The 24376-nt window shown below is 44.5% G+C and overlaps 1 protein-coding gene across 1 annotated transcript; it reads right to left on the reverse strand.

Moving 5' to 3' along the window:
• Positions 1-5409: 5409 nt before the first annotated feature.
• On the reverse strand, positions 5410-23607 carry C8B (complement C8 beta chain). The gene is made up of 12 exons (XM_008500805.2): positions 23354-23607; positions 21629-21782; positions 20415-20556; positions 19427-19568; positions 16247-16379; positions 15180-15377; positions 13017-13257; positions 11771-11899; positions 10915-11078; positions 8602-8755; positions 7345-7413; positions 5410-5954 (listed from the first exon to the last, which is right to left on the reverse strand). Exons 1-12 carry the CDS (start codon positions 23437-23439, stop codon positions 5800-5802), a joined length of 1767 nt encoding a protein of 588 aa, XP_008499027.2. The 5' UTR covers positions 23440-23607; the 3' UTR covers positions 5410-5799.
• Positions 23608-24376: the final 769 nt, after the last annotated feature.

A 24376-nucleotide genomic window follows, 5' to 3' on the forward strand; every position in this document is an offset into this window, starting at 1 on the left:
TGTAGGAAAGCCACATGCTGCTCGGCATGGGAAGACACAAATCAAGGGATGTCAAAGCACCATTGTGAAATGTGACTCCAAACTGACAAAGAATTTCCAATAAATAAATGAAATAATGATAGAGAGGCTGGAACACAGCCATTCAGCAGAGGATGTTCACACAGAAGCCAAAGCTCCTCCTCTTTAAGATCAGTGATAAATTCACTATTAGCACACAGGAGTTTTTATCTCCCAGGCTAGCAGAGGCAGAGAAGATGCTAAGAGGCTGCTTGATTTAAGGGGCTTTTTGGAATTTAAGACATAAATCTCTGCACAAGAACCCACACAGTATTGAACTGTGTCCTGAGACCACTGCAAGAGCCTGCAGCTCCCTCTTCTTAATGAACTGCCACAAAAACCTGGGGTGGAGGGAAAGAGAATGGCACTTCATTTTACTGTGCTTTTCATTACATAGAAAGAAGGAGGAGGGAAGGGGGGGAAAGCCCTGAGAAGGAATCAGGCATTATGAAAAGCAACAAAACCTCAAAGCACAAAGGAGTACTTCTATATACATGTGAATGGATAGGAGGAGGAGAAAGGAATCGTGGTTCAGTGAAAGGAATTGCTCAGCTCTGGCTCTTGGAAAAGCTTGTTTTTCAACAGGGTGTCAGCAGTGATTTAGAGGCTGACACTCAATTGATGTAAATCTGCATCACTCCTTTCCTGCTGCTGATTTATGCTACCTGAAGATCTGGCCCCATCTTCTCTTCCAAAGGGCCACGTTTTCACCCCTTTTTGCCTGAAAATGAAACTAAATAGGGCCTTTTTGTAGAAGAAAACAACAAACAATATTGCCTTGAATACTGAGATTGCTCTGGGAATAATCCCTGTGTGAGTGGTAGAGCTGTGGCCTTTTGCCAGCTTGGAATTTCCAGGTAAGGATGATATTCACCCAGAGAGGAATTTGCTCCCAAAGGCTTCAATCTGATGCCTTCTACGTTGGAAAAATGCAGCAGCACAAAGCATCCCATACCCATTTCATCATCCTATACCCCTGTGATTTCATCATCCCAGAGGGATATGAAATGGAGGCTCAAAACAAGTTTTTCCCCCAGTGGTTTTCTCAGTGCTGGTTGGTCATGCAGAAACTCTTCCACTCAGGACCAGTTTGGCTCACAGGCAATTTTTACCTTTACACTGACAAGAAAAGGCCAGAAAGCAAATAAAGTAATCTTAGTTAGAAGGCAAGTCTGCTCCTTTTGTGACCAAAGGGAAGAAATTAATGATTAGGAAGATCTAATGCCTGGGAGGCTGGGGAGGGATGTGGCCTGCAGGAAGGCAATTGGCATCCTTGGATTTCAGAGCCATTTCTAGGATAGATCACAGACTGGAAGGACATTTTGAGAACTGGATCACCAAAAAATGGAAAAATAAAAAATAAATAAAAAAATAATAATAAAAAAAAAGGTAGACATCCAAGTGATGGAGAAATACCACCATGAAGCTGTGAATGAGAGCAAAAAGTTGGGATTTCTCCACTTGGAACAGGGTGGTGCTCGACCACAGAGGTTGAAAATTGAAATTGAAGATACGAGTGGGGAGAGTTGATCACTCACCTTGAACCCAGGGTGATGAAATCCAACCCTAAGGGTTCCCTTTTGAGGCCAAAGCAGCCTCTCTCCTCCCATCCCAGTTCCCCCCTCTGGCTGGGCTCAAACACCTGCATGGCTTTAAACACAGGAGCAGTGGAGCTGAAGTCAAAAGAAAGGAAGAAGCTGTCCAGAAATTAAAAATAAAATCAGATTATGAGCAATTACACATTTACAATGCCAGGCAAAGAAGTTAATATGGCTCATGCTGAAGTGGCCAGCAGGAGAGTTGTGCCAGATGAGATAAGCAGCAAAAACTTACCTTTCTTTTCTCAAACTAAAAGCTTGGAGGGTAAAATAAAACCCTGGAGTTCCACCCTGCTTTTAATGAATGGATTTTCTCCTCTTGCACACTGACACACATTTGATGTAGTTATTTATCCTATATATTTCTCGAGGCATATTTCCCAGGGGACCTGGTTTATCTCGCTCATAAGTACATGATGGATGCACGGTGCTTTGGATAAATGGTATCACAATCAGATATTTTTATGGATATAGGCAAACTGGGTTATTAACAAAGGTAAGGCAGAGAGGCATCAGGATGCAGAGGAAAATAGCAAATGATGGATGACAATACACCTGAGGTTGCAAGGTGCAGGCTCCAGATAACCAGCTAAGAGAGGAGGAGATAAGGGCAGTGCTTGAGCCCGAGCTGTTTTGTACCTGGGGGTCAATGTCACACCACGTCCTGCAGCCTCCTGAGCCTCTGACTTTAAAATGCCCCAGCAGGAGCAGCTCAAAACTGATTGCTTTCCTCTTCATGGAGGCAGAAGGATGGGAAGATGCAAAACATTTAATCCTACCCCTCAAAAAACCAAAATAGAAACAAAAGAAATGCCAGATTCTGAAGAGCTTGGGGAGGGACTGGCGTTTGCTCCAGCACCCCTGACACATCAGGGCTCTTGGTGCTGCAAGGAAATAGAAAATAAATATTCATAACAACAATAATTACTGTCTTCAACTTCAGTTTGGTTGAATTAGAGAAGTTGGAGGGTGTTGAAATAAGGTATAAAATGAAGATGCACCTGCAGGAATCATTTGACCTGAAATCTGGCAGTTGTCTTGAGTGCTCACAGAGCCCTTTAATCACCAAAAAGCAGAAGAAGGAGCTGGAAGTCTGGGGACTGTCAACACCTCTGCATGGACTTTCTGGGCCACTTTCAACAAAATCTCTCTGTCTGGGAGAGAACCTGGGGAGGAAGAACCATATCTATTTGATAGTGGGAGAAGCAGGAGTATGAGAAAGTAATTTGGCAATACTATAACTTCTGTGGGGTTTGAGAGTCCCCAGCCACAGCTTAGACCACATCCCAGCCTCCCAGGTAAAGGTGAGTAAATGAAAAAATAAATGTGTAAGTGTGTAAGTAAAAGTAAATGTGTAAGTAAATCTAAAAATAAACATTTAAGTGTCTACATGACATTAAAAAGAAGGAGCAAATGAATCCAGGTTGGAAACGAGCTTGATTTACCCATTCCTGATGGAGATGTTGAAAGCTGAGTTGGTTTTCTCCTGGGAAAGCTGAGTGTGAGGATTCCAACTTACCTAAAAGATGCTTTTGGGATCCAGCTCACCTCCCAGCAGCAACGTCTTCAAGCAAGGAGGTGGAGAAAATACAGCTTCCCCAGGTTTACTTCTTTGCTTTGGTTCACAAGCAAAGTGCTTGTGTAAATATAATATAGGATGTCATAAAGCCCATTGAGACAAGTGTCTTACCCCCAGGAAATGGGCAGGCAGTGCATGCACCCATCATGCCTGCTGCCCTCCTGAGCTTTCAAATGTGGGTGATTAATCTGAACTTACAGAAAAAGTGGAAGTTAGAAACACCACTAAAAGATAGCACCAAAATTTAATGTGCACCAAAATGAAACAATAAAAGCTTCAGCACTGTGTTTTTCATTACCCTCCAGGCTGTAATAAATCATTAGTTAGTTGAATCAAAGCACAAAATCACAAGGACACGATAAAGTTATATCCTTTGTGGGAAGCTTTTAAACCCAGAGGCTCAATATTCAGCCACTACTGAATTCATACTTCAGTAGAAGTACCCCACTATCCAGCAGGCTATCCCACTGATCTTTAAGATTGTAAAGTCTCTCTTCCTCCAAAAAAATCAACCCAAATATCAAACCCTAGGTACTGGCACTTCAAAAAAAATCTGGGCTTTTCTGCTCTGGGAAGAAGAGTCCAAATTCAATGTGTTTTACTTGGCTCTGCTCAGCCCAGCAGTGGATAGACACCCCATGGCCATGGGTTAGAGTGCTTATTCCAGCCTGATGATCAGGAAAGCTGGACAGAGTTACAAAAGCATCTAAACTCATCTGAGAAAGCCCCTTAATCAGATTACCTCCATCCTTCCCTTGAAAGGCAGGCAGCCACCCTGCAGTACCTGTCTTCACAGCACCCATGGACCATGAGCAGGGTCCTCTGCTGGAGAGATGCTCCAGTGTCCCTTAAAAAAGCTCTGAAACACATCATCAAAAGCTTTGATTTATATAAAATGAATGAACCTAAATGAACCTCTTGGTTAATTTCTATCACACAAAAGCCACCAGGGTGGGTGAGGGAAATGTTTTGGGCTGGCAGCTCAGTGACAAAGCCCATGAGGAGCACTGAGCACTCTTCTTTTACATATGCAATGTGCTCTTCTTTTCTTAAAGCTGTCACAGAAACCTTGTCAGGAAGTGTGGAGGCGGCAGGAAGGCTACAACTAAATGTGTGTTCTTTTGTTCAGATGTCAGAGAGCCTGAGTTGTTCTTACAAGACTTACATTTAGACAATGTCAGTCTGAAAGGAGAGAAACGGGTGATACCACCCCATCATCACCAGCATCATTAAAAACCCCTCCAAAGAGTGTTTGACCTTGCAGATGTTAGCAGGCTCCCAACACTTACAGAATCACAGAATCATCAAGGTTGGAAAAGACCTCTAAGAGCATCAGGTCCAGCTTTCCACCCTACAGCCCCTAAATACTAAACCAGCAGCACCTCAAGAAGAACTTTTTCTTACAAGAACTTTGCACTGGTGGAACTGGTTCTTTGGATCAAAGCTGTTGCTGGTTATTTTACAGCATGCCACACCAAATGTCTTTGCAGAAATCATCAACCACCAAAAATACTGTAGGTGCCAAGTCCCTGAAACAATCCTGCTCAGGCCAGTCATAAATGATGCACAATATCACAAGTTCCTCTTTTGCTTGACCTGGGTTGAGAAGCGTGGCTCCAGGGATGGTAACAAAGGACAAACCATTCATTTTGCTTTCTATTTTTTTTTTTTCCATAGCAAACCTCCTCCATCTCAGACGTCCTAACTTGAGTGGCCCAGCAATGCAGCTCTCAAGTTCCAGGATTTCATGGGATCAAACTGAGGAACCAGAGCCTGTTTCGGGGTGAGGCAACTACTAAGTGTAGGGGATGTGCAAAGACATTTGTTCCAAAATGATCCATTTATTCTGCTCATGATGAAGCATTCAAGAAGAGCTGGCTGCTCACCCTGCTTCAGCAGAAGGTCCTGACACCCTGAAGTGACAACTTTTTTTTTTTGCCTCTCCTGCAAAAGTGCAGCCATCCCTCCCCTCCTGCCTCCCCATATCCCCAAGCAGTCTTACAATTTCCCCATCCCTCTGTCACTCCCTCCCCTTCCCAAGGAACCATCTGATGGCACTGGGGTGTATCTGTTCACTGCAGCAGGGCTATGGGATAGTCTAACAGTGCCTGGGTGTCACCAGACTGCTCTTCACAAGAAGGTTTTCCCTCCTTCAAGACAATTTCTAACATGACAGACAATTCAAGTCACTGCACAATTTAATTCTGGTGCATCTAAGATCAAACAGCCTTTCCTCATCTGGAAGGAACCTTCAAAAAACAAGATGGTAAAATCAAAAATCATGCAGCTACCCAAATAAGACAGCAGACAAAGCTCATCTCAGTTAGCCTGTTGCAATAAAGACAGGGAAAAGTCAGGATATTTAAGACAATGCCATGGGACAGCCACACAGCATGTCTGAAGCTGTTCCTAACACAGACCCAGCTCCCAGAGTCCTCTGAAATGTCTCCAACTTCAATGCACTTGGCTGAGCCCTTCGAGCAGAGTGAGGCCAATGCAGGTGACATCTTCCTGCTCAGTTTGCAAACTGCTCATCAGCCTTGGGTAAATCCTTCAGGATTCCTTCTAGCAAGCCAGAGTCTCAGTATCTGGCCCTGAGCATGCTGACCCTGCATCAGTTTCAGGACCAGGGTTCTTGCACAGTCGTCTCCTTCTTCGTTCACCTCCTGCACATGAAGACCAGCTGGACCAGCACCCCCAGTTTCCATTCACAGCAGCATCTGGGAAAAAAAAAACCAAAAAAACCACAACCCAAAGGCTGAAAGCACTGTTAGAACAAAGCAATCCTTTCCATGGGAAGAGCTGTCAGCTTCCATGGATCATATTTAAAGACAAACAGATCTGCCACTGTCCACACCACTAATAATATATTTGAGTCACTAACAATGAATAATTGCTTCTAAGATGTTAATTCTCTGTTCAGCACTTCTGGTGTTTGTTCTAACTACACCTGATGCAGCAAGAACAAGAAAAAAAAATGATCAATTAGCTTTGTATTTGATTATAGGGTTTTTTCCCTCCCTGACATAATCCAAGTCTAGGTAAGGAAAACAGCAACTAATTTTGTGTCGGCTGCATTTGGAGCTGGTAGGGAAAATGTTAGCATGTTCTTCTCCAGTGAACAACAGCTTGAATATTCAGCTTTCTACCCATCACTTTTCCTATTACACTGTTTCTTCTGGCCCCTGAGCATGAGTGACAAGAATTCAAAATCCTGAGAATGGTGGAGCTGAATATGAAGGTAACACAAAAAAAAAGGAGGGCAGGTGAGTGAGGAGGGAAGTTACAAGTTGACAAGGGAATGGATGTGAGTCTTTGGGAAGGTTGGATGCTATTACACATGTGGTAAGCAGGCTGGAACAAGGTGTAAGTGACTCCACATATTAAGGCCCCATGGACTTCTTCAGAAACACCCAGAAAATTGACCCTCTGCTCAGTGAAATCATGGCCTAAAGTGTATTTCAGCCTGGCTTGGTTAGAACACAGTCATGCAGAATGAGAACTGGGTAAAAGACTGTAAACAAAGTGCAATGATAAATGCAGTGCATCAAACTGTGGGACTGTGCCAGAGCTCTGAGTGTCTGAGATCTGCTATTATTTAGCCTCTGAATTATTGAGCTGGAAGAAGTAAACAAAACGATTAAATTTGCAGATCTAAGCTAGAAGGAGTTGAGAACATCAGTCAGGAGACAGCAGTGACATGAAGTGACCAAGAAGCATTAGTAAATGCTTCAAAACAACATAATAAGATTTTAAGATTAAAATGCATGGTAGAAGAACTGGAAGAAAACAGTTTGCAACATACTGGCTGTATCAAAGGGAAAAACTTAGGGAAGAGCTGTGGGAGGAGACCTGAGGCTTGCCATGGACTTGGTATTTTGATTCAATTGCAAGGTGATTTTATACAACTTTGAACTGCAAAAAGCCACCTCCTCCTGAGTGCAAATAAATTTAGAAGAGAGGGAAAAAGTAGATCTGACCCCCTGCAAGACCCCAACCCTTTGTGCACTGGGCTGGGCAGAGGGAGGACAGCCCAGTGCTGGGCATCACTCCCCATCCATCAGTCCCAATCCCTGGATACAGCTGGGATTATCTTGGGGTCCCTCTTACCTGTTCTCTTGCTGGTCTCACAGGCTGGGCCACTGTAGCCAAGGGGACATAAACACTCACACTTGCTTCCTGCAAGTTAAATGAGCAGAGGAGGTGTGATTAGAGACCTCATGTCCCATTTCCCTGCAGACACCCATTTCTTTTCCCCTTCTGGGAAGAAAGGGCAGCAGCAGGTGAAATAATAGCAGCATTTTTTCTCAGATGGCTTGACCTCAGCTAAGATGGAGAAGGAATCCAGGAATTCAGGGTATCACACAGCCCCCCTGGCTCCTCTGAACCAGGAATATTGTGGGAAAGCTGAGAGGAAACCAGCTGCAGCATCAGGAATGAGCATCTGGGACTGGAGCATCCCAACTTGGCTTTACAGCAGAGGAAAAGTCCAGGTAAGCCCAGAGCTGGGGTTTGCATCCCAAGGCAGGAGCCCTGAGGAGAGCTCCCACTTAAGAAAATAACACTGATTGAAAACCTCTTGTTGAGAAGTTCCTGAATGAAATGCTAACCTGACTCAGCACCTAAGAAGGTATTTAAACACGGGTAATCACAAGATGAAGGCTTTAAGTGCTACAATCAACTCGGTGGTACCTGAAGCCATCCTTGCTGCATGAGGGGATAACGATCCTCATCAGGACTTTTGCAGATGTAGATTGAAATGAGGTACTTGACAAAATGGTCCTTTTGTTAGAATCTCTCCTCATCACATCATATATCTTTGTTTAGGCAGTGCATTTTTTGTTCAGTTTGATTATTTTTTCCCTTTCCTTTTTAACTCACAGTCTGCTCACAAAGGAGGACAGCTTCTCTTAGGAACAGGGGGAGGTGACAGTGACAACTGTGCTTGGCACTTAATACGGTGCTTTTCATCTTCAAAATACTTTTACAAACACTAATTAATGCTGAGACACTCACACCTCACTTCTCTAGGAGGATGGGAGCAATCTTGAAAGCAAAGGAGGAGACTTGAAGATGTCAAAGGTATTTTTTTTAACACATATTTGAGACAAAACAAATTCTACCACAAAACTGGTAAAAATGGTCACTCCCACTGACAAAGCTCATCCCATGACTTTACTGCCTTTACTTACCAGGGGCTTTCTACAAATGGACCAGCTTAACAAAATAAAATCAATAATTTAACCACCTGCAAGAGAAATGACAGAAGAAACTACAGAGCAGGTTACTCGCCCCGTTTCCTCTCTCCCCACAGATTCCCAGCTGAGATAAATTTCTCTTGGGGAAGAGATGCAAAACCCTCCTGACCTCGGAGGAAGGGGATTCCATTGCCATGGCATGGGGCACAGTGACAAGAACTGCTCTCCAGCTGGAACTCCTCAAGAGCCCGTCGCAGATTTTCTTTTATTGCTGCTGCCTGAGCCAAGTCCCTCGGTGTCACCAGCTGGAACAGGGGCTCTGCCTGGAGGAGGGGGAAAAAACATCACACAGCTTGGTGGGGACACACTTGGAGAGGGAAATGAAGCACAGGCTTCCAGGTTTCCCAGTGGTACTTGATGAACAACGTGGCAGGGATGGCAGGAATACTTAGAGGGACCCCCTCCTTGGTTTACACCATCACTGAGAATGCACAACATCCAACAGCTCTACTACTAGTTAACAAAGCTTCCTTAAATCCTTTCTCAGCCATTTTCTTGACACTGATGATTTTAGATCAGATTTGCTCAAACTTAAGCTTTCTGAGTGCTCTCTTACTCCAATTTTTAAAAGGTCCCCCCCAAACCCATCCACAAACATCTCCCTCATTCCTCCCACAGCCACACAGCACAGCCCCATGTCACAGGCATTCCATTTTGCACTCTCACTGTGACCATTTCTGCATTTCAAGGCTGATTTCTCTCTGTAGGAAGCCAAGAAAGGAGTTTCCACTGCTTTCAGAAGGGAAAGGAGTGTGAGCTTCAGCCACAAGCAGATGTGGGCAGTGGGAGATGATGATGATGATGGGTTGCAAGACACTCTAAATGTGCACAAGGAGACTTTGGCTTACTAATTATATTTTTTTTTTCCCTGAAAACAAGCAAGTTAAAATATGGTCTCAATATTATCAATGCCAGTGGGACAATATGAGGATGTGTCACCCCAAATTCCCATCCTTGCTCTAGGGATGCTGCCATCCAGGCCACAGCAATGCAGATCACCCTACTGCTACCACAGGCTTGAGCTGCAAAAAAACCCAGACAAATGTTTCAACCAAAAAAAGAAAAAAAAAAAGCTCATTTCCTGCTGCTATACATCCTCTCTTCATCAATTATCTGTGATCCATACTTTGCTTTTTGAATTCAGATCATACAAATGAGGAAATACACTAAGAGTGACCTGCCAAGAGCCTTCAGCAGATGATTTATGAACTGATTTGCTTTAGTTTTCCCTAACTAAGCATTCCTGGGCAGACATTTAGTCACACTCTGCTAGTACTTTTGATCTGCAAGCCCCACAGGGATATCAATATGGAAATGAAGGATTAGAGATACCAAATCCAAATTACATCCATCTGGGGTTTTTCACTGGGCAGCTTGGTCACTGGTGCCAGGCAAGACAAAGAACATCACAATTTCTTGGAGGAGAATTTTCTGTGCATGGGTTCTAAGCACAGAGGATTGCACTGATGTCTCCTGCCCAGGGACCTCCCAGAGCAGTTTTGAAAAGTCAAATTACAGCAGCCCAGGGGCTTGGGAAAGCCACCCCTGCAGCAGTAAGTGCTGGGAAAATACTGATTTTATTTCCAAATCGATGCTTTTTTTGCTTTCCCCCTTATTTTACAGATTTCAACTTGTGTGTGTGTGTGTGTGTGTTTTTTCTTTGTTAATGAAAAGCCACAAATTTCAATGAGAAACAAACAAAATTTACAATTTTTGCCCAAAATTAAATTTTACAATGAAAACCAATTGTGCAATATTAAAATCAACACTACCAGTCCAACCTCCTGTTTCAAATGGATGCTCTCCTGCATCTTTGTGCTGTTGTGTGAATTTATTTTGACATTAAAGAAGGTGAGGCAGAACTGCCATACTTCTGCTCACTCTTTTACTTTCACAGTGTAAAAGTAGAAGAGTTTTAGTATATCTAAAACTCTTCAGAATGAAAACAACCCTGGCTCTTCAAAACCTAACTCCTATTATTAAAGTTTAGCTGCCCTGCACAAACATCTGGGCATGGATGGGGAACCACTTCACCTTCTGAACCAGAATTGCTTCTAAATAGTCACTGATGCTCAGGGAAAGCAGGAGAAATTTCAAACAAAGTCCTTATAAAAGAAATACTGCCTGATATTTTTGGGGTAAGTGCTGTGCTGGTAAAACAGAAGGTGGATCTGACCTGCTTGGTAGGCAGTAAGCACAGCCAAGACAGAAGGGTTAAAGCTCTTTACTTCTTCTACTTCCAAGCACATCCTTTGTAAAGCATCACACTTGGTTTACTGAATACCCAGCCTTAGAGAAACCACATTGCAAAATACTGTTTTCCCTACAAACTGACCTTTAAAAAAAACTTAAAAAAAATCTGTTTATGCAAGCACAGAGTTCTCCAGCTGAGTGAGGCTGAATAAAGCCACAGGGACCTTACCTTGAGCTTGATGATTTCAGGGTTGTACTGGACAGCATCTCCCCACTCCTGCAGCAGGGCAGCTGTTGGGAGGTCTCTGTAAGCCAAGGCTGTGATGTGTTCACTTGCTCCCCCACGAACAAGGACAATGAAATCTTCCACAAACCTTTTACTGGAGGTGCTGTCTGTAAAAATGCAATCAGGACCTGCCCAATCTGCTCAGGTATCTCTTCATAGATTGCAGCTGAGGCAGGAGCAAAACCCCTCCTGTGTATGACCTGTCCTGCTGAGAGGGACTTTTTTATGAGGGTGTGTAGTGAGAGGATAAGGGGTTATAGTTTTGGGCTAGAAGATGGTAGATTTAGATGAGACATCAAGAAAAAATTATTCCCTTTGAGGGTGGTGAGATGCTGACACAAGCTGCCCAGGGAAGTTGTGGCTGCCCCATCCCTGGAAGTGTTGAAGGGAAGGTTGGATGGGGCTTGGAGTGACCTGGTTTAGTGGGAGGTGTCCCTGGCCATGCAGAGGGTTTGGAATTAGATGAACTTTAAGGTTCCTTCTACCCCAAACCAGTCTGGGATCCTGTGCTTCTATGACTGGTGCCAGAGCACCAGCCAGGTGGGAAATGGTTGATTTGTCCCTGTATTCTTTTTTTTCTTGGGACACTGAGCACATATTTCTTCTCTACCCAGCAAAGAAAATCTTGCAAAAAGCCAAGCTTTGAGACACCTCCTCTGCAAGGCTTGGCTGGGGTTAACCAGCAGATTCAAAAGCAGCTGTGAAGGGGGTGGGGAAATCTTTCAGGCAGGCAACATCACAAAATCTTCTCATTCTGACAAAGGCTAGAAATGAAATGGCAGAAGTGTTTCATGCTTACCTCCAATTTCTTTTAAAAGGGATTTACAGCCAGCTGCAGTTATTCCAAGCTTCCCATAGACCTGGTAAATATTTGCCCCAATGTTAAAGCCATGCTGTGCACATTTCTGGACATCACTCAGAGAATAACCTTTAAGACACATGAAAAAAATCAGTGTTTTACTACAACTGTGAAATGTTTTTTGTCCACATACACAGAACAGTGTGAGTTGGTAAGTACTTTTCCATTGGAAAAAAAGGAGGTGAGAGGAAGAAACCTTTTTGGGGGGATATTTAGCAGATCCATCTGAAATGTAATGAAATCTCTACATTCTACAGAACTCTAAAACCAGGTAAATGCTAGAAGAGGTTTTTAATGACCAACTCATCCCCAGGTTATGTGAAACTGCAATGGGTGGGAGCCTGGCTGGTGACTTAAATGCCAAACATCAGAGAAATTGGGCAGTGCTGATGGTTTGAATACCTGCAATCTGAATTTTAATTCTGTCCCTCCGGGCTTTATCTGACTTCAGGAAAAAAAACTTCCTGGAGAGCAGAGGAGCAACCAGGCTGAGCATCAGACCCAGCAGAGCCCACTGAACGCTGCTGCAAATGGACAGCAAAGACTCACTCCCATGCCAATGAATAAATAAAAGAGTGCAGCTATTGATTAATGTCACACAGCTTGCTTCAGCCTACCCAACAATCATCATTTTCAATAAAAAAAAAAAAGAAAAAAAAAAGAGGAAGCCAGAGCCAAAGAGCAAGAGCAATGTCAGGCGTAAGAGTCACCCAGCAAATTATTTACTCTTTCCTACATGCTGGAAAAGCTCTCCAGGCTAAAGGTGTTTCCAAACTCATTTGAAAGGCAATGGAAAAAAAAAAGAACTTAGCTGAAGGTTTGCAAAGCTGACAAAAGTGTTAAGCTACACGATTCTCATTCATCTCAACATCTTGTCAGCCTCCCAAACGTGTCACCGAAAATACTGTCTGAAACACTTGCTATGGGGCCCTTTTTTGTGAACTGGCAGCAGCCACAGCTTGAGAGCTAGAGGAAAGCCAGGATGCTGAGGATGCTTTGAATCCCAAGCCATCAAGCACTTCCAGTCCTGCATTCCCCATGGGCTTTCTTTGGGATGCCACCAACTCCTTCCACCCTCTCTTTTCTCACCTCAGAGCTGAACCATCACTGGGTGCCTGCAGAGGGGCTTTCACCCCAAAAATGTACCCAACCCCCTTTTTTTTTCACAACCACCAGATGCACCTACCTGCTTTTTGGAGCTCCTGGCTGTTGATGACTAAAGTGTACTCATAGATGCCCCCAACAGTGGCCTCAGTGATGTAGTGGGTGCCATAGTCTCTGTAGAGCTCCCGGTACTCCCCGTAGCTGTACTCTACTGGGAGCTGCTGGAGTCTCTGCTGGAACTCATAATGCAGCATCAGGGACTGGGGTTTCAGCTTATAAACACCAACAGCCAGCTCAGAACGGGCATGGATGAAACTGCTGGACTGCAGGAGATGCAAAACCACAAGAAAATCCCAAAGAAGGGAGGGATGACTTTCTGCTGGCAGCATAAAATTATTTGCTCTTAAACTCTGATGAAGCCATTTATTATTTTGCTACTGAGCAATTAACACTGTAAGGATTTATCATGGGATCACAGGATGTCAGGGTGGAAGGGACCTCAAGGATCATCTGGTCCAACCCTTCTGATATTATTATGGGAGATGTCTCAGCACCCCATTGAGCTGAGACTTTCCAAAGTGTGGGAATCCACCACTTCTCCTGGGAGACCTGGGTCTTCCTGGGAGACCATTCCAATGTCTGACTGTCCTCAGAGTGAAAAATTTTCCTGATGTTTTACCAGAATCTCCCCAGGAACAACTTGTGCCCACTGCCCCTTGTCCATGGGACTCCTTGTAAACAGGGAGTCTCCATCTGCTTTGTAGCCCCCCTTTAAGTGCTGGAACATCCTAATAAGGTCTCCCCTAAACCTTCTCAAGGCTGAACAGACCCAGTCTTCTCAGCCTCAGATCATGTTTAGCAGTTTAACAGCTTGCAACTGAAAAATCTTTTGAGTTAGCAAAGCCAAGACTTTCTGTTGTAGCTTGTGAAAATCTGGACTGGTACTGGAGAGGGAAAAAGGAACCCATCATAGAATCATAGAATTAGCCAGGTTGGAAGGGACCTCAGAGATCATCTAGTCCAACCCTTGACCCACCGGAGCAGTTGCTAGACCATGGCACTGAGTGCCACATCCAGTCTCTTTTTAAATGTCTCCAGGGACAGAGAATCTACCACCTCACCGGGCAGTCCATTCCATAGCCTGATCACCCTCTCCGTGAAGAAATTCTTTCTAATATCTAACCTAAACCTCCCCTGACACAACTTAAGACTGTGTCCTCTTGTCTTGTTGAAGGTCGTCTGTGAAAAGAGTCCAGTTCCCACCTCACTACAGCCTCCTTTCAGGGAGTTGTAGACAGCAATGAGGTCTCCCCTGAGCCTCCTCTTCTTCAGGCTGAACAGCCCCAGTTCTCTCAGCCTCTCCTCATAGGGCCTGTGCTCGAGTCCCTTCACCAGCCTGGTTGCCCTCCTTTGGACCTGCTCCAGGACCTCTACATCCTTCTTAAACTGAGGGGCCCAGAACTGGACACAGTACTCGAGGTGTGGCCTCACCAGGGCTGAGTACAGGGGCAGAATCCCTTCCCTGGACCTGCTGGTGACGCTGTTTCTGATCCAGGCCAGGATGCCATTGGCCTTCTTGGCCACCTGGGCACACTGCTGGCTCATGTTCAGCTTCCTGTCAATCCAGACTCCCAGGTCCCTTTCTGCCTGGCTGCTCTCCAGCCACTCTGTCCCCAGCCTGTAGCGCTGCATGGGGTTGTTGGGATGTGGGCACAGCCCACAACTGGGATGTGGGCACAGCCTGGGTCCAGGCTCTAATCTGACAGACCTGGGATTTAAGGACACAAATGGCATTCCAAAAAACTGCTCCACCCCTAAAAATGTTGATCAGCCTTTGCCACTCACAGGCTCTGTGCTGGAAAACTCTGACATCTGAAACCCTGATGATTTACATGGGAACTGGCAATTCACTGCCTGAGCCCAATTATTATTTATAGTCCAGAGAACATGCTACAGCAACAAAACTCAAAGGAAAGAAGAAAACACCAACACACACAGATATTTATATGTGCTGTATGATATGTTTTTCTGGCATAAAAGTCCTGCAGGACATGGGAATGGAAAAAAAAATGTTAAAAATACACACAAAGGAGTTGTGGCCATAGTCAACACTCGACCAACACAAAATGCAAACTCTGTCAGGAGGAATACTCTAATTTCTGCTGGTCCTGGCTGCTGGCCTGATGATGGGGACCAAAGTGCTGTGCACATGCATGAGCAGAGAATTAAGCAGAGAAGTGCTTACAGTTGAAGAAAATCTTTTCATCCTTTGAATGAACTTCTGGAACCTGTTGTCATTAGAACTGTAACCCAGTTCAAACAGTCCCGGTATTTTTATACCAAAGCTGAAGCCAGACTGCTCAGCTTTTGCCTTCAGGACAAAGCTTTCATAATTTGAGTAGGAGTTGTATTCAGTCATTGTAAATTCATATTTGCCTGTGGTCTAAACAGAAAGGAAAAAACAACACATTTAATTTCCTGCACAGCAATTGTGTACCTGAAGCAGGGGGAAGGAGTACAGATACAAATGTACTTGTGGATTAATGCTTGCACTTTGAAGATGAAAAGCTTTTTATAATTGCAAAGCACCATTATTATTAACACTGGTACTTCAAGAATCCTGCATTTACAGCAGCAGAAAAGCTGCTCTCTCCTCTCTACTGCAAGGACCTCAGGCTTTCACTTAGGATGTCAATCTTATGCAAAGGAGGTGAAATCTTAAACAAAGGCATCAATTAAACTCAGAATTCGAAGAGGAAAAGGTTTCCTCTAACAGGCAGCGCTCAAAAATTCCATTCTGTGTCAGCAAGAGCTTTAAGGTCAAATTTATAATGTTTGAAATACAGCTCTGGTGCCCCACAGAATGAGCCAGGAGCCTCTGCACAGGGCACCTGGTGTGCTGCCGTGTCCCTGCTCTGCTGCCATGTCCCAGGCTGGTGCTCAAGGACATTTTTCCCAGCCTGGCTCTCAAGGCACTCTAAAATTCCACCTCCAATTAAACTTCCCCTGCCCACTGGGTGGCTGTGGGGTCTTGGGCACAGGGCACTGGGAAGGTTAGACTCAGTTTTTGCAGTGCCCAGGTCCAATGGGTCATTGCCATCTCTTCCAAAAACACACAGATATTATAAGGGGACAACTCCAAGCTGATGTCCCACAAGTAGGGCTCAATCCAGCCTTATCCCATTTGAGCTCACAAGCTTTGTAATTCTTCATAAAATGATTTAGTAATGAAGTTTTATCAGTACCACACTTTCCAGTACTCCACCTTTACTGGAATATTTCTATTTATTTGCAGAAGAATCTGAGACATACCTCTGGCACGTAGCTTTCTACATTATATGGCTTTCTGAACCTTGTGTCCACAATGTAATGGGGAGAACATCCTCCAGCATAGTACCTGTGATCAAGAACTAATCCTTCCAAGTTGTTTGTGAAGATGTTTAGGCTGTGCAGGAAACAGAACAGCAAAGTATTATCACTGAATTAGGGGTAAACATCAAAAGATTGGGCTGAGGAAGGCAAAAGATTGGGCTGAGGGCTCTTTGAGAGCTTCTTGAAGCCCTGTAGCAGTTTTGCCTCTTTCACTGTCTGATCAACCCATTCCCTCCAGAAAAACCCCACTGACTAACAAGAAAGCAAAAGACAAAGTCAAATTTTATCACTTCAATGACTGTATTAATTATTCAGTTTTCACCACCCAGATAGGAAGAGCACCAGAACACTGCTGCCATCAGCACTGGCAGCTCCTGCAGCCTTACTGGAAATTCCTGGGAAGAGCAGAACAAGCTGGACCACCCAAACCCCCACGAGGCTGCCCACCTGGATGATCCCCAAATGCCCCCAGCAGTGCAGGAGCATCCAGCAGGATCTCCAGAGAAGCCAACCCATGTCATCAGATCATAGAATCATAGAATCGGCTGGGTTGGAAGGGACCTCAGAGATCATCAAGTCCAACCCTTGATCCACTCCCGCTGCAGTTCCCAGCCCATGGCACTGAGTGCCACATCCAGTCTCTTTTGAAATATCTCCAGACACGGAGAATCCACTACTTCCCTGGGCAGCCCATTCCAATGTCTGATCACCCTCTCCAGAAAGAAATTCTTTCTAATCTCCAACCTAAACCTCCCCTGGCACAACTTGAGACCCTGCCCTCTTGTCTTGCTGAGAGTTGCCTGGGAAAAGAGACCAACCCCCCCCCCGGCTCCAACCTCCTTTCAGGGAGTTGTAGAGAGTGATGACGTCTCCCCTGAGCCTCCTCTTCTCCAGGCTGAACACCCCCAGCTCCCTCAGCCTCTCCTCATAGGATCTGTGCTCGAGTCCCTTCACCAGCCCAGTTGCCTCCTTTGGACCCACTCCAGCACCTCAATCTCCTTCCTGAGCTGAGGGGCCCAGAACTGGACAAAGGACTCAAGGTGTGGCCTCACCAGGGCTGAGTACAGGGGCAGAATCACTTCCTTGGACCTTGGAACTTGGTTGTTGTGGCCAAAGTGCAGGACCCGGCACTTGGCCATGTTGAACCTCATCCCGTTGGAATCATCCCAACTCTCCAGTCTGTCCAGGTCCCTCTGCAGAGCCCTCCTGCCTTCCAGCTGATCCACACTCCCCCCAGCTTAGTGTCATCTGCAAACTTGCTGGACTCAATCCCCTCACCTAAATCATCAATGAAGATATTGAACAGCACTGGGCCCAACACTGATCCCTGGGGGACACCACTAGTGACCGGCCGCCATTTTGATGCAGCCCCGTTCAGCACCACTCTCTGGGCCCGGCCCTCCAGCCAGTTCCTAACCCAGCACAGGGTACTCCTGGCTGATCCATGGGCTGACAGCTTTTCCAGGAGGATGCTGTGGGAGACGGTGTCAAAGGCCTTGCTGAAGTCCAGGTAGACCACATCCACAGCCCTCCAGGCTAATTTTAAATTCCCATTTTTTTTCCTAGTTTATCACTTGCTATTTTTGCTGGGTTGGTCAAGGATCAACCAGAGGTCAGAAGCTGAGAGTGAAAAGTGCCAGGACCAAGATCCAGGGACTCCAGCAACTGCTCAACTACTCCTTTGAGTCACTGGGAAGTTTTCCTTTGATGTTAATGGATGATGGGAAGCAACCTTAACCTGCCTGCTCTAAGAAAGGATGTCACTGTGCAGAGTTTTAGATGAGGAGATTAAACTCCACTATTTGCTTCTTCTATTTCTGCTGGGGAGGGTTTTGTTGAAGTAAAAACCTTTCTGTTGCTCAATCTCAGGATACCCTCCCATCACCCAGCTGAGGATACAGCACCCATCCCCACAAATTCATTCTGCAATAATAACAAGAGTCCTTAAAGGAAGCCTCACCAAAAAAAAACCAAAAAAGGAAGGAAGGAAAAAAAAGAAGGAAAAAAGAAAAAAAAAAGAAAAAAAAGAAGAGGAAAAAAGAAAAAAAAAAAAAGAACAAAAAGAAAAAAGGGAAGAAGAAAAAAAAGGAAGAAGAAAAAAAAAGAAAAAAAAAAGAAGAAAGAAAAAAGAAAGAAAAAAAAAGATAAATTGCTAATAGTTCATGTCATGCCCCTGTTAACATTCCAGGCCTCTTTTGGATCTGCCTCTCCTTATTTTGGGGAGAGAGAGAGACTTATGTGATAATGACTCTGAAGCTGTAAAATATTAACTCTAATTTTAGAACAATCTGAAAAGAAGGGAAGTCCACTAAAAGCAAATTACTGAGCAATTGCAGCTTCAAAGAGATGAGAAGCATGTTCCTATAATTGTCCAACATTATTTTTAATTTTGATTAAACTCAGAAGTACAAAGCATTAGCAATGACAAGTGCAGCAGCCGTATCTCCAGAGAATAAAGAGGAAATTATAATTTTTTCCTTGCAACATGATTTTTCTGTTATTTGCCTTTCTTTTATGTAAAAACCATTTTTTCCCCTACAGAATGAGAAAAAACCCTTTTCACACAGGCTGCTATTACAGAGAGTTGCCACAGCTGGCCTGGAAAAACTGGATTAATTCAGGTGTCAATTTGAACCCAAAAAAGTTGGTAACATGCAGGTTACTGCTACCCCATGCAGACAAATTCCATTGTCTCTCACTGTTGTGGAAGACATTAAAGAAATTCTGATTGCTCCAAAACCCAGAAAATTGTGAAAAAAGAAAGAAAAGAAAAAAAAAAATCTATGGTGAGGTGCAGATTTTAGGTAATGCAAGATGCTGACTGAAGTCACTCTATAGCAACATGGGTAAGTGTATGCCCAGATTTTAAGAAACTTCCTTCAGTTTTACTCCAAAACCCCAATTTGAAGTAGTCTCTGCACTCCTAAAGGTGAGGACACTCCTGCTCCCCACAGACTGACTGAAACCAAAGTCAAACTTTACATAAATCTGTGCAGAATAATCGGATTACCAAAACTCTCCCACTGATTAATGTGGCAAATACCTCTAGATATGAGGGAAATGTTGGGATGTAAAATCACTTGGATGTAAGGAAACACCTGGTGAAGGTCACTGACTTACCCTTTTGCCAGATTTTCTATTCCCCAGTATTGCTCCATCTTCTGGTCACATTTTTTAAACACTTTTTTGCAGTTTTTTTCATCTGACTGATCCCCACAGTCGTCGTCCCCATTACAAAGCAGCCTCCGTGTAATGCATCTCCCTAGGATGCAAGGTGTGAATTACTCATAAAACAATCTATTATCACACTTAGCAGTAATTTTGGAAAACCAACAGCCCCTGAGTCTAGAAACAAAATAAAAGACTCCTACAATGTATGATTTAAACCTAGATGGAAAATATTTCCTCTCTGTCTGCATGAAAAAAAAAAAAAAAAAAAAAAAGTCAGGTTTTTAATCACCAAACTCCATCTGCTCATTTTCCCCCAAAACTTTCAGAATCTTAACATTCCTTGCTCAACTTAAGAAAAAAAAAAAAAACAACAAAAAAAGAAAACAAAACCCAAAACTAATTAAAAGTACAGGAAAGGGATAGCACCCAAGACACAGGGCAAAGGAAAGTGATTCTGATCTCTGTCCTCCTGTTCCCTGCCCACTTTCCTCTCTGCTGTCAGGTTACAGATGCAAAGTAGAGGTTGATCAATTTCAGGACACAGGTAACTGCAACCTGGCTTCCCCATACTTCTTGTTATCACTAATTAGTGATATGGATGAGGGGAAATGCCATGAGGACCATCAAAACCTCCTGTCCTCTTGGGCACGTGGCGAGGATCCCCAGTCCTGGCTCTCCTGTTGTCATCCAACCCATAGATTTTATGGCTCTAACTGGGTGTTAACTTCCTACTTGGAGATATTAAAGACATGTTTTAAACTGACAAACATTGGTTAATCAGCTCAAACCCCCTGATGCAAACACAAGCATGGATGGACCAGGGTCAGCTCCTGACATCTCTTTAGCCCAGCAAGCTCCTGAGTAGCAGAAAGCCCAAGGTGATGGTGACAGGAGATGTCACCTCAGCACCCCCAATTCTCACTCCTGGAGTCCTTACCTGTGACTGCACACACAAACCCATCACATGGAACTTTATTCCTGCAAGGATTATTTGTAACACAATCTTCAGTTTCTCTGTCAGAGTAATCACAGGGATCTCCATTGAACTGAGAAGGTTGTTCCAGGCGGGCAAATCTGTACTGTGATGAAATAAAAAAATATTGACTCAAGTGCACAGAAATTGTGAATTTTACGCTTCTGTAGTTAAAAAAAACAAACTTAGCATTGGGGAGATTTGATCTAAGAGCACTGTCAAATAAAAAAAAAAAAAAAATTGTCAGCAAAGAAGTGTGATGCTGGTAACGTGCCTCATTTCAAAGGTTTCTGATCTGCAAGAGTTTTAATTTTACAAAGGTAGGATTGAGGATTGGAAGGGATGAAGGAAAGTTTGCTTTTCTTTGACAGTTTGTTTAAATGAGCCTGACAGGGTAGTGTGGGCATCTGCAAGAGTAAGGAAGGATTCAGTTGCCTCTCCTCTCTTTCAATTAGTGCTGGTAACGACATCCCTTGTTATTTTCTGTCAGAGTATTTACTTGGCCCTCTGCATCATCAGGGATTTTTTTCCGCCCACAACACTGCTGTGAAGCACTCAATTACTCTGTCCAATATGTTAGCCCTCCTTTTTATTTTTTTTTTTCCTTTTTTTTCCCCCCCAGCTTTTAACTCTTTGATACAAAGCTTTGCTCTTCCCGGCTCCCATCCCCACTTATTCCCCTCTAAGCCCAGGAATGGCTTCTCCAACTCATTAGCAGAGGTCACTCTAGCAAGGAGGATTTTGCTCTTCACACTGCTGGGATCATCACTTTCACTTGATAGGGATTTTGGGGCAGAAAACACTCATTGACAGACAACAAAAAGCATCTTAATCCTAAGTGTCTCCAGGTCCCACGGGGGAGCATTAATGGAGATGGTGCCTTCCGCTGATGCTGGAAGAAAAGTTGTTGGAGAAAGTTCCTGCAAAGCCTGGGCTTCTTGCCCATCTTTTCACCAATCCAGGGCTAGCACCTTCTCAGGATAGTGAAGTAGCCTGGAAACCACTGGAATTACCGAGAATGAAGAGCTGAGGAGCTAACAAGCCACCTGAAAGCACAAGTCCACAGTCTCACCAGGACAGGACTTGACTCAGCAGCTCTCTGCTCTTTGTCCAGAGGCCAAAGAAGAGCAGGAATGGAGGGGGTCCTGTCTCCGGCCTCTCAGACCACAAACACTCACCCTTTTCCTTTGACAGGGATCACATTTGCTCCAGGAGGACCAGGGGGAGAGCAGACAGTCCCGGGGTTGGGGCAGGTTGCTCACGGACCGGGTGCTTCTGGTGTTGGCTGTGCTCTTGTTGGTGCTGCTGAAGTTCAGGGACAGTTTTTCACCACTGCAGCCAACAACACAAGAGCTTCAGGGTGTGGAACCACCCAGCTACGAGGACAAAGTAATTTGGCCTAAACCTGTGCAAAAACTACTTGCCAAAGAGCACTGACACGTGTTGGACATCATCAAATCTCCAAATCAAATCATCAAATCAAAACCTTGAGACTTCAGCAACTGTTTTATATTGGCACTGATTCTGGGTGAAACCTGATGCACTCCTCAACACTCAAAAGCAGTCCCAGTCTCCTACACCACCATGGGAGTAAGTCTGCAGAGGGATGGCTGCAGGATCTATCCCACAGGAAACTCAACCCACGTCCCACCAAGGTCCCACAGGAAACTCAACCCACGTCCCATCGGGTTTCACCTCAAGCAGCACAAGTCCTACCAAATGAGCAGGCAAAGTGGCCCAGCAGTCAAATCTGCACACCCGTGTGCTGCCCTTGCCCCATCACTCCTTGCTGTATGGGCAGCACTTTGGTGCTTTGCTGCCCTACACAATGCAGAGCTCCATGGTCAGGTATCCCCCAGCAAAGCCCAGCTGGGATGCTGAGGGCTGGCCTGAACTCAGCATTTTTGAAAACCAGCTTAAGCACCTCCCTTTGCCAAGCAGTTTGGTTCTTCTTGAGCTGGGCAAACCCATGAATCTTCAACTTTATTCTCCATTCACAATAGAATCATTAACCCATTGATCCCATCCGTCCCAGTAAGGGACCTGAAGCCCAAGTGTGAGCCTTTACTCTTCTTCCCAGTCTCACTCCCTCTGTCTCCAAGGTTTCCATGCTGCCACAGCCAAAATGCTGCCTATTTGTTTGGTGGATTCAGTATTTCTGATTAAATCCTTATCCCAAACAAATGCTTCCTTGGAGCACCTTATCTAAAGAGGAAGCTTTAGTAAAACACTGACAATGAGTTTCTTTTCATACCCATTTTGACAAGGAAACTACACACAGCAGTGTTCCCACTTCCTCCACCAAGACAAGGAATAAGAGCAGCTGAAGCTTTAATTTTAGTGCCTGGCAAGGGGCTCCTATTGCTGCATATTAAAAATCTCCTGGAACAAAGGAATGACAAAAACTCATCAGCTGACTGAGGCAAGAAAGCAGAGCTTAAAAGCTCAGAGAACAGGGGCAAAACATAGTTAGACTGGAAAGATTACAGTTACTGATTGACTGCAGTCCTCTGAAAAAGCAAAATTCATTTAGCAGGTCAAAAAAGCAACTACCAGCCAGATTCTTGCCATCTACATCCTCAAAGAAAACAAACCCGAGTCTTCAGCACAGTGTCGGGCAGCTTAGCATGGGAGGAGGCTGCATGTTGCAACCAGAATTCCACATTCCAACACAGCCCTGGCTATTTGTCATCTCAGATTGATGAGACAGAATTCTTTTTAAAGGCTGAACCATTTCCCTACCTTAATTTCAGAACAATCCCTTTCCCTATGCAGGAGAAACACAGAACAAGGGCTCAAGACAGCATTTACACACTCTCCAAAGGAGAAGCAAAGAGTCTCGACTGATTTTTTGCTTTTTATCATATCAATCCATGGACACAGCCTCAGAAACATCCACTTACCCAAAGCAATGAACATTTAGGATGCTGAGCAGGGCATGGAGCAGCACCAGTTTGGCACCGGGGTAGGGAGCCAACGCCGCGCTCATCGCTCCGAGGTGCTGCTGGCGATTGGAAATCACCTTTCCATCTGCTGGGGGGGGTGAAAAAGGATTCAAGGAGAAAAAGATAAATTGCTGGGTTGGTTTTTCCACCCTGCAAACAGCAGATGACCCCACCACCTGGCAGATTCACAAGGTAAATGTTGCAATTGTTAGGACGCTGCTGGCTGGAGGCGAGTGGGAAAGAAGCAAAGATTGGTCCTGAAGCAATTCTGGTTTTTATTTGTAATCCTCCTTTCAAGGGACAGGGGAAAAAATAAATGAATATTTCAACAAATGAAACACTCTCAGGTCTTGGCAAGGGGGAAGTGATAAGTAAAGGAATGTTGGTTTCCTAGGGATAGAGGAGACTGTGGAATCATTTATTTATTTCTGCTTTTCCTGTCTGCCTTCCAGAGGAAGCCCATTCCTCTCCAGTCCTTCCCATGGAAAGAATCATCCCCAGCCCTGGCTGGACTCTTCCATAGAGATCATCTGCTCCATGTACCCAAAATCTTTCAAGACCTTTCAGGACAGCAAATTGAACATCTTGGTGTTTTCTGGCTACTATGTTGAGTCATTCCCTCTCTTTAATGGTCCTAAGGGGGCAGAGAACTCACCCAGGGCTGATTCCTATCAGGTCACTTGTGCTCTGAAAAGCAAATCAGAACCTTCAAAGCCTTGCAGAATTTTTCCTCAGTTTCCTTTCTTCAACTTTTCCTCAGTTTCTTCATGTCCTGCTGCTTCTCACTCCAGGTATGGCTTTTGGATCCTGAGACACACCAGCCTTTCATTTTCCTAATTAACTGAAAATAAGTGTCTTAGAGGGAGAAAAGTCATCTGAACCTGTGTTTCCTTGGCCAAAACAAGGCCCATAATTGCATTCCTCCTCTCCCATCCCCCTGGGTGGCCAAGCAGAGGTTTTTTTAAAGAACATTGTCCTCTG

Source organism: Calypte anna, chromosome 8 (genome assembly GCF_003957555.1).
Source record: "Calypte anna isolate BGI_N300 chromosome 8, bCalAnn1_v1.p, whole genome shotgun sequence".
NCBI classification, from domain to species: domain Eukaryota; kingdom Metazoa; phylum Chordata; class Aves; order Apodiformes; family Trochilidae; genus Calypte; species Calypte anna.

Excerpts from the sequence above, each read along its gene's own strand:
- C8B (XM_008500805.2), bottom strand. The coding sequence starts at position 23,439 with ATGAGCGCGGCGTTGGCTCCCTACCCCGGTGCCAAACTGGTGCTGCTC. Across the intron at positions 19,569-20,414 it reads GTTTGTGTGTGCAGTCACAG|GGAGATGCATTACACGGAGG; the intron begins GTAAGGACTCCA and ends CTTGCATCCTAG. Across the intron at positions 15,378-16,246 it reads TAGAAAGCTACGTGCCAGAG|ACCACAGGCAAATATGAATT; the intron begins GTATGTCTCAGA and ends CTTTCTGTTTAG.